The 10,948-nt window shown below is 38.5% G+C and overlaps 1 protein-coding gene and 1 pseudogene across 1 annotated transcript in view; one reads left to right on the top strand and one right to left on the bottom strand.

Moving 5' to 3' along the window:
• LOC137291298 (low-density lipoprotein receptor-related protein 4-like) overlaps positions 1 to 10,948 on the top strand; it is a 106,814-nt gene that overhangs the window by 58,232 nt on the left and 37,634 nt on the right. Inside the window, exons 18-24 of the mRNA XM_067822600.1 lie at positions 62 to 328; positions 964 to 1,141; positions 1,376 to 1,594; positions 1,939 to 2,057; positions 2,330 to 2,469; positions 2,675 to 2,831; positions 3,060 to 3,200. Coding sequence (XP_067678701.1) covers positions 62 to 328; positions 964 to 1,141; positions 1,376 to 1,594; positions 1,939 to 2,057; positions 2,330 to 2,469; positions 2,675 to 2,831; positions 3,060 to 3,200 — 1,221 coding nt within the window. The remainder of the gene's footprint in view (positions 1 to 61; positions 329 to 963; positions 1,142 to 1,375; positions 1,595 to 1,938; positions 2,058 to 2,329; positions 2,470 to 2,674; positions 2,832 to 3,059; positions 3,201 to 10,948) is intronic.
• LOC137290544 (tripartite motif-containing protein 3-like) lies at positions 9,725 to 10,505 on the bottom strand (annotated as a pseudogene).

Raw genomic sequence — 10,948 nt, 5'->3', positions numbered from 1 at the left:
AGGACTAACTGCCCTGTTATTACTTGGGACGATGCTCAACCATTGTCGTATGTCCTTGCAGTCATTGCAGTTGATCCGTGCAGCAATAACAATGGTGGATGTGAACAAATCTGTGTCAGCCTGTCCGGAAATACGAGCAAGTGTGACTGCAATCCAGGTTACAGTCTCACGAATGATTCCCAGACTGTGTGTACAGACATTGATGAGTGCCAGGACAATCCCATTCATGGCACATGCTCCCAGATCTGTAAAAACACCAAGGGAAGTTACAAGTGCGAATGCGTTAACAATTATTCACTCGTCAACAGGAGATACTGCAAAGCTAGCGGTAAGTCTTTGACGCAAGGCATCATGGCAACAAGTTTGACAGTTACAGAAATTGGTGGTACTGCTCCCTTGTGGAGCAGGACTTTAAACCTTCAAATGTCCACTTTGTAGCTATTCTAGAACTAACTGACATAAATTAACAGTACCATTTTATTCCCAGTTTCATTAACCCATGAAAGCACTCAGACTGTTTGTTGTTGATGCAAGCATGCTAGTATATGAATAGTTTACATATGTTTTTGTTAGGTAAGTGTAACATTTGACATGGTCCTAACTAGTTGACGTCTTCATGAAGAGTATGTTTATTATTTCGAGAGATATTATTGACTTTGTCATCTTGTTATTGTGGTGACGTCGAATCGATTTAAGTATATGTGTGCTGTTACTACTATAAAGGTATTACGTTTGAAGAGCAAATATATTGTCATCTTCTTGCACAACTACCTGTCAGTGGAAAACCATGCTTTGTTGAGATATCAAATTTTGGCTTACCTGTGCCATATAGTAAAACATATCAATCATGTCTTTCTGCCATTTTGTAGAATGTCAGTTGATCGGATTGTTTTGGGTTTGTTTGACTTTTGGACACAAACATACTGGAACCGAAACATGTTTTTTGATCTAATATTTACATAGGCGGCCACCCAGAGCTTCTGCTGGCAACCAGGAAAGATCTACGTAGAATCGACCTTGAAACTCTGCAAATGAGGCTGGTCCTTGGTGATGCAGATGTCTCATCTGCTGTTGCCTTGGATTTCGACTTTCTCGAAAATAAAATGTACTGGACAGATGTAGCAAAAGAGGGTATTTTTAGGTAATTTAGCTATAATTGCTAATTAATTGTGAATATTGATTGTCAGAAATACAAAGAATTCGGGAGGTATCTCAACTAAAAATATCCATATTCATATATTCACACGTGTAGTGTCAAATCACAGATATGAAAATTAACTTCAGGTATAAACATCCATTTCATAACTGTGCAAAACAAAAATGGATTCAAGATGGCGCATTTTGAAGTGCTGAACCTTGAAATCTTTTTCTCCAGTGTTGACTTAGATAACAAGTCATCGGTTGAAGGGGTAGCATCCACAGATGTCAGAAGTCCCGATGGACTTGCAGTAGACTGGATCAACAAGCACCTGTACTGGACTGACACTGGCTTGGACAGGATTGAAATTTCCTCTTTGAATGGCAAGATGAGAAAGACTCTTATTGACTCTGGATTAGATGAACCAAGAGCCATAGTACTGGATCCCAACCATGGGTAAGTCACACCTCTGTAATGAGACAGCGAAGAATGGTGCCATTCTTACATTTGGATACTAATCACTCGTCGCATTAAGAGTAAAACACATGATCATGAAAACTGTTTGTCTAATGAGTGATGTAGCATGATTTCTCTGGGGACAAATTAGGCTTCATCACGAGGCCATATAATGCTACGAACCATTAAACCCCTTTCATATTCCTAAGATTCGGATATTTTAAGATTAGTGAACAATACGGGAAACCAATTAATAAATCTGAAAATATTGAAAACTAATTAAACGGTTTGAAATCAACCGATAGTTCTGAGGAGATATTTATATTCCTTTTCATTACTTGCAGCCTAATGTATTGGACTGACTGGGGTAAAGAGCCTAAGATTGAACGATGTGGAATGGATGGCAGTGACAGGAAAGTGATTGTCAACACAAGCATCGCCTGGCCAAATGGACTCACAATTGGTTGGTATCAAGATTGACATATTCCATATAAAGTACAGGTCATTGTTGACTTCACCGTAGCCTTGATAGGTTAGCTTTGTGTTTGTAAAAGTGATTTTATCCCTTTTTTCTATTTTGTATGTCCATAGCATCGATTATGTTCCATCTGTCAGTGATGTTACTGTTTGTAGAAGGATGTAAACCCGTTTTCCATTGGGCGATATAAATGTGTAAGCATTTTCAGTTTAACATATTCTGCTTACACATTTCTGAATGAATGACTATCCTTTCAGATTATATTGCTAACAGACTGTATTGGGTTGATTCCAAGCTGCACATCATTGAGAGTTCAAACATGTTTGGACTGGAACGTGTATCTGTTCTTCAGAGTGTCCTTCATCTCCGCAATCCTTTTGCTGTCACTGTGTTCGAGGTGGGTGTTGAACGTGTATCGGTTCTTCAGAGTGTCCTTCATCCCCACAGTCCCTTTGTCATCACAGTATTTGAAGTGACTTGTGCAGAACTGCTATGTTCAAGAGTTTGTGAATAACGCTGTTTGTGAAGAAAAGTTTGGCCATGTATGTTGTGTTTAAATGTTTCCCACACTGCCACTTACTAACACGTTGTTTCTATTTAAGGATTTTCTTTACTGGAGTGACTGGCACTCTGAATCTGTTAAGAAATACAGCAAGTTCGGAAGACGTAGTGACGAGGAAGTTGAAACAATAGTCACGAATATTTATTCACCCATGGGTGTGCGTGTATTCCATCCCTACAGACAACAAATAATTAGAAGTAAGAAGATACTCAATTTCAAAACAGTTTTTATAAATCAGCATGTAATATGACAGTACCACTCCTAAGTGTTCAGTTTGCGATGTTCTTCATTTAACGTAGTTAATCAGGATCTACGTATATTCATTAGGTGATCTCAGGGCAAATATTTTAATATGGCAATATGATTCGAAGGTTACGTTTATGTTATACTTTATTGTTTAACAAAGTAATGTCTTCTGCTAATAGGGTTGTGTGGTGATAACAATGGCGGTTGTTCCCACTTCTGTCTGCCAAAAGCTTATGATCCCAGCATTAGTGAACTCTTCGTTTGCGACTGTCCCAACGGACTCATCTTGTCATCAGATAGGAAGACCTGTGTTGACGGAGGTACGTATATATCAACAAACATGTGTGTTCTCGTAACCTAGCATGTATCACTTTCTGAATGTTTTAGTGACACAAAGGAAAGATTACACAAGACATAAACGTCATGTTGAATATATGTCTATTGCTTGTTTTATATTGGAATGTTGATCTTACATATGTCTTAACATACAATCATTAGGTTTGTTTCTTTTTTCAGATATAACTACTTTAGTTTGAAATTTCATATCTTCCCTTGCCTTTAGAATTTCATCACATCATGTTTTCCCCATCCAATATATTTTCTTTGTTTCAATGACAGCTCATGGTCAATTGTTCATATATTGTAGTGTTTATGTACGTATATATGTTTTTCATATCCCATGATTTACATGAATTTTCTTTATTGAATCATTTTCTAATTACAGAAAATACAGGATCGGTTAGACACTTTTACCAGCATAGCTGGAAATTAGACATTAACAACAAACAATGGTGTCATTGTGACATGTTTGTTTGATGACCGGAAGAGAGGAAACACAACTGGAATCAAGTGTGGCCTCTTTCATTTCATCACGTAAATGCGAAATTTCGCGAGGTTTTGAGACCATACGTTAAGTAATTACATTTCAGGCAACAATGTACGTGATAATATGTGAAGATTTTCGCGAACACCTTGTATCGGTTTTAGTATAAATACAATCCGCATAAATTTATGTGAGGATCCGAGAATGACAAACGTGCCAGAATGTACAAGAATGACACAAGACTAATAGACATTGCACGAGAGTACTCAGGTGCATTCAAGAGATTGAGTGTATGACATATCTGCGGCGAATGCTCTTTACATACACATCACGAAACCTTTTAGTAAGTGAGTCAGAATTGAGCGGGAGTACTTCATTCTCATGTCACTGGTTATCGCAAGGAATTGCTATGCCAATGTAAAAACGGTGAAGGATCTTTTTAATAGTGTTCATAATCATTAAAGTATTGAGTTTTAAAAAGAAATTGAATTAATTGACATATTTTGATACGTATAAATTATAATTTGTGACAATGACTCAAAGACTTAGACTGTTCGGTGTATTACTTTCAAAGGGGGTTTAGTAGCATAATAAAAGTACTGTCCTCCAGTAATGTAAGTCCCATTCGAATTATTTTTATTAAGTGTTTTTAATCGTATAACATGTGCTAGTTTAAATTAAAAGTATGCCTAATTTTGACTACAATCGCCAATGGGTGAAGGGTTTATGTAAACCTAGCTTGGGTCCATGCAGGGAGCAAAGGTACTGTAAGTCCCCATGGTTCATAGAATAGCGAACTACCTTCAGTTTTTCTATTGTATTGTCCGAATAGATAATATGTTTTAAATTTTCACACAAAGTTTCAATAATTAAATAAGTATTTTTTGCAGTGTGATCTGTTCAAAGCAAAAGGGAACTGCCTTTTTTTAATGTGAAGGTATATCATGAGGTTTCGAGTAATCCCTTTTGATACATTTCAGAAACGCAGTGTCTCATCATTTAGGGGGTAACAGCTGCAAGACTTATGCTAGAAACAGATAAAATTTAAATTATCCTCCTCGTACCAAGCACTAAGGTGATCGTAACTCACTAGGACTGGTAACCTCAGTGCAATGTTAAAGAATGGGAGTTAAGGTTAACGTCAGTAAAGGTTGCTTCGTGAAAGGAGTCCCTGATCTTCATTAACGGCTTTTCAGTGAAACATTGGAAATGCAATATTCGCAATATTTCATAAAGAAACACAACTAGTATATAAATTGATCTTATTTCAGTAAGCTATATATGAAATCAAGTACATGAGGTATAACATCCATATTGTAATTGACTGTGTATAGGCTATGTTAAAAGGTGTTTAAGAGGTGTTTGTTTTGTTGTTTCCACATTTTGAAATTACATTTTTCCACCCTCTGTGTAATATTCAGAGGTTAAGTGTGCATCAGAATACATACATACATACATACATACATACATACATACATACATACATACATACATACATACATACATACATACATACATACATATAATGTATTCAGTTTGAGGGAAGAGGATCAGAATCAGTGTTGAGGATTTCTAAACACTAGATGGAAAGAAGACCAGGAGGCATTAACGCTTGCAAAGTTACAAAGTTGAATATGCAATAAACTTTGAGGCTTCGTAATATCACACTGTTTGCTTTTCTATATGTAAAGGAGAGATTTTGTTTTCATGATAACAACATTCAAAGGATTATTATCTTTATCTCTTGAGCCAAACAGTATATGTTCTTTGAACCCATCATACTTTCTGAGCTGCAATTACTTTTTCCCAAATAGGTACACTAATGCCACCATATTCTGGCTGTAGTGACATTACCTCCATCTTTATCGGGTAACACTGCTACAAAGATGCGTACGTCAACTTATAGTATCGAAACATCGCAGTCTCGAAATAAAAGAGTTTTTATCCATAAAAACTGAGTATATCATTTATGCATTTGCCTGTATAAGTAAGAACTTTACCTGGTTTTAAAACGTGGGTCCATTGCTGATAGCATGCCTCAGATTAACATGCACCGTACACAGTATACCCTCTCCGAATCCACCATAGTTTATGTTAACCCTACTGCATCGTGAACCAGCTAGTGCAACAGGTACCATGGCAACGGTTTTGGGCTTGGTTGGTTTGTTTGCTTAACGCTAAACTCAGCAATATTCCAACTACACGGCGTCGGTCTGTAATTAATCGAGTCTGGACGAAACAATCTAGTGATTAAGAGCATGGCCACGTAAATGCTAGCGTGACCATCCGATCATGGTAGTCGCCTTCTGCGACACCGATGGTTTGCTGGAGAACAGTTCTGACCGGGATCTGCACGGGTCCCATCAGACGGGATTGAAACAGCTACATTCTGGTAAAGGTTCTATCAAATAGACCTCAAATTCGCCCCAATGTCAGTATCAGAGCACAAGAAGGTAACGCAAATGTGCAAGTGGGCGAGTATGCTAACATCGCCTTTGGCAATATTCCAGCATTACCATGCGGGTAATGACGTTGCCTGGCAACTATTTGTCGTATTCAGCCAACACGGATTAGTTTCCATCGAGTATAATTTTTGCCAGTGCCCATATTGTAGTTGATTGTGGTACCGTTTTGTTTGAATTCAACGGTAACCATATTCAATTAAGGATTGACTGTGTATTTCTTTCGTTGCATTATGAAACTAAAAACCAATGTGCAAACTGTATAAATCCGCGTAACTGTTACTGAGGTAAAGACTCCAATGGGTTAGTGAGGGAGATAAAATTTAGTCTCTTTGGTAATACTTCAGCCATAGCGTGGCCAACAGACTCCAAACGAGAGAAGAAAACAGAAACACTCTCACGGGCAAGTCTTCTCGCTTTTTCGCAATTTGTTTTTATAAAGTTGACAAAATGTGAATAGTATTCGCTTCGTCTCATTTGGCCATTGATTCTCAGTATCTTCGACCATTGTCATGTTACTACTAACAATTATTTCACAGTTACTTCTGTCTGTAATTGACACATACAAGTGACACACACAAGACAGATAATTTATGGATGTCATCATATTTTATCCTTATCAACACGTCGTGCCCATGGATTTTCACATTGGTCGATCAGGTGACGGGGTACGCATGTACTTAGAGAACAAACAGAAGCCCCGTAACGTTATAATTCGTAATTAAAATTCAAGAAATTTTCATCCAAATATTTCAATATTTCCTCTCTCCAGTTGTTTCTCCCGATTGTCGATGGTCAATTCTGACTCGGCCGCCATGTTCATTGGTAAACAGTAACAGCAATATCCATCTTGCCTTTTGTATTTGTATCATTATCAATGCATTAGCAATGTAAAAGGAGAACGGTGTCCGTGTTTATCTCATGTCTCTATCCTGTAGAGAAACCAATCATTGTCTGATATATCATTGTCTGTAGTTTGGTGTTACCATAACACGAGGGACAGAACATTGTGTTTATTCCTGAACAGAGAAACGTCTTTCTGGTGATAACTTTTCTGCAACGTTCAAGAAAATGTCTTCCTCACCTTACTGATCTATTGTGGATAACCGTTTACCGTGTACTGACAGTTGTAAATGTTCAACATCCATAATTATGCATACTTGATGGGCTTCTATTTGTTCTGGGACTCGTTAGGTGGAGAAGCCTACGTACATTCTACTTAAACGTCAAAAGTGTGTCATAGACACACTGGCATAGCTTGCATTCCATTCACTTACCATCATCTCATGTGTCATCTCCACATCAATTACTCTTTGTTGCATACACACACCTTATCATTATACTCAGCGTGTTTCTGTGTGAAGTCCTAGTCTTTTTTGCATATCCTGTCAGTACATTTGTTCCACATTCAGTGTACTGTTTTTGCATATACTTACTGTATGTTTTATGACTACACAGCATGCCCATGGTCCCTACCCAGCGGGGTTATGTACTTTTTTGCATGTATTCAACGTTATAGTGTTGACTATATCAACACTTTACAGTTGCAAATACCTACTGTACAGTTTTACATACGTTCAATATACAAGTTTTGTGTATACTCAGTGTATCTTTCCGCTTATACTTTGCATTACATATACTACCCACCAAAGGTTTAGACTGAAAGCACTCTTTGTATGTTATGTGTTATGTGCGTGTCTCTGTGGCTGTGTGTGTGTGTGTGTGTGTGTGTGTGTCTGCGTCTGTGTTAGTGTCGTTACATCGAAGATGAATTTCTCCACTAACTTCGAATTGCCAAAAGCAAAACTTTGTTAATAAATCGCCAATTTTAATGACCTTTAACATTACGCATTTGTTTTACAATTCATCCGTTCATGTAAACAGTGTCTTTAAACAGAATGTTGTCCAAAATCACGCTTAGACTAGTTGAATGAAGAAAATGGCTACATTTACATCAGTGAGTCTACACTTTTGATGCATAGTTTATATATATTCATATAGGACAGCCTGGGATGGCAGCTACACAAGATTCCCCATTAATTGTCACATTTTATACTGCAAATTGGAGTGAGTTATGAATACTTCAATCACCATAACAAATTAGAGTGAATGATTGAGCGGTGAAGATTTTACTCTGCTTTTAGCAATGTTAATGATAGAGGTATATAACAGAATGTACGAGTTAAACTAATACACCGGGCATCGACTATAAACGAAACTTCTGATTCCGTTACCATGGTTACTCAGCTAGGGTTGCAATGGCCGATAATTTGTCTATGTATGTGCTTAGTGCACCAGCATGCTTTGATGTGGACTTGATTTGATAGTATCAAAACATTTCTTACAGTTGAAAACGTGAATTCAAAACAGTAGGATAAGGTCAAGCGCCTAGCTGTAACCATAGCGACAACGAAAATAAACAAAGGGGTTTTGGAAACTTCTGAGCCCGAGATGCTTGTCGTAAAACATGGTTGACATGAACATCCTGTTGATCAGTGGATTGTTTGGTCCATTCTCGATTACGTATACACAATCGCCATTTAGGTGGAATATTGAGAAGTACACAAACGAACAAAACATAATACTTTCCTGAAGAATGCAATTTGTGAAAATTATACGACCGTTTCAGTCATTTCTAAAATCACACGTTGGAGCTGGGACTGGCACCCCTATACCTGGAACGGGTGGTTAATGAGTTAGATCTATACTACATCAACACCACAAAATTTGTTTGTTTGTTAACTCGGCAATTACCGGTATTGGAATTAGATGGTAGCAGTCTGTAAACAATCGAGTTTGTTTCAGTCTCGGACCTATGAAGATCCGGGTTAGAATTGGTCTTCAGCAGCCTGTGCTTGTTCCAAATTTTAAACCTTATTGTAGGTTCAAATTTGAATTCGGATATGGCTTTCGAAATATTTAAATTCCAAATCACAGTTTGGTCTACCTCTCATTTTTACACTGTTTTATATGCTTGAACTGCTTTCATGTTTATTAGTCCCCGATTCGACTGATTTGACCCTCACCGAACAGCTAAACCTCTGCACAATGTCTAATTCAGACACATGCCGCACGTTTGTTTGTGGACTGCATCGTAATTACATTCAAAATAAGGTTCCTGTAATATCAATGCATGACATGCATGCATGCCACACAAAACATTTAGTAAATAATGCTGAGAACAGATAAAAAAAAACAAAAAACAAATGCGAGCAATATCATGAGTATTGATCCAAACAACTGGGATACGGCTACACGTAAGAAATCAAGTGAACCCGCCTACACTGAAATTAGTCCTGCATTAATCCGGGCAAAAGTAGCTTGGTATGTTTATTTCATTCATAAGTCAGTAAGTTAGTGAAAGAGTGATTATAGTGTAATGCCATTTTTAGCACTGTTTCAGCACTATGGCGGAAGTAAGTAGAAATCTACTTCACTCGTGTGTTCGGACACACACAGACACACACACACAGACACACACAGAGACACAGACACAAACACACACACACACACACACACACACACACGACGTCGTTTTTTTCACTCGAAACTACTATTTTCAAACATTGTGTTCCTTATCAATTTGGATGTGATACTCCAGTGGGACCAAACTGAATACAAGCACCTCTAACGACTTGAGATCCCCATGTGTTATGTACAGTTTTCTGGTGTGCGAGCTTCTTATTGCAACACCACATGGCCTGGTCAGGCCGTTCTTCGATGTGACAAGATTTTGAATAAACTCGCCGCCAGGAGAAAACAAAACCACTCGATCATTGTAGTGGTCGGCTACGATGATGTTGTCCTCTTGGTCCACGCACACTCCGTAGGGGAACTTGAACTGGCCATTCTTTTTTCCAAAGAAGCGTCCCTAGGGTACTAAAGACCATCACGCAATGGTTCCCAGAGTCAGACACTAACATCCTGTCTGATCGAGAGCAACAGACATATCGAGGCTGCCATAATGGCGTTTTTCGCGTCGTCCGAAAATCTGTGAGAAAGCCGTCCCCTTTGGTCAAATACGTACACGTCATTTTCCTTTTCGTCTGTGACGTATATCCTGGCTGACTTATCGACGCCAAGTCCAGATGGACACTGCAGCAGACCTTGACCAAATTCGTACAGGCAATGGCGGTTTGCCGTCCACACCGTCACGCACCGTCGACGTCGCAACGTTACGGCTACGTTACCGTCTGGCGTCATTATTGCTCCTCTGAATACTCGCTCGCCAAATACGTTCTCTTGGGTAAGCCACTTCGTTCGTACTGAACTACTTTACCATCCAATAAATCACTCACTAATATGGCCCCATCGTAAATGTACGAAACGTATTTGGCATCAATAAGTTTTGGTTCAGAATGTCCGCCAAACTTGGTAAGTAGACTGACTTTGAAAACTGCTTCCGGCTGTTTTTCATCACCATTGGCCGAACCTGTTGTTCTGCCCAGTTGCACTGAAAACTTAAGAATGAAGTTTGTTACATTTTCAGCAAAAGACTTTTGTACTCTTGCGCTTATCGGGATTCCTTGTTCGACGCCTGTGCTCAGGTAACAAGTTTCCCGAGGATATCATGCTGTCAGGGCTGAAAAAAGGTATAAGTTGATGATAATTACCCACTAACACGCGTGCAAAGCTATACCTGTCATTCAGGAATATTTAGTTTCTGTAGCAACTTGTTAAGTCAGTTTAATTTGATCAGCGACCACCTGCTTTCAAAAGCGATTTTATGTGGAGCATTTCTTCTAAATGGAAGCTGTGAAACCATGCGACAGTCAACGCACTA

The sequence above is a fragment of the Haliotis asinina genome, chromosome 7 (assembly GCF_037392515.1).
Source record: "Haliotis asinina isolate JCU_RB_2024 chromosome 7, JCU_Hal_asi_v2, whole genome shotgun sequence".
Classification (NCBI taxonomy): domain Eukaryota; kingdom Metazoa; phylum Mollusca; class Gastropoda; order Lepetellida; family Haliotidae; genus Haliotis; species Haliotis asinina.
This window is presented reverse-complemented; position numbering and strand designations above follow the sequence as displayed.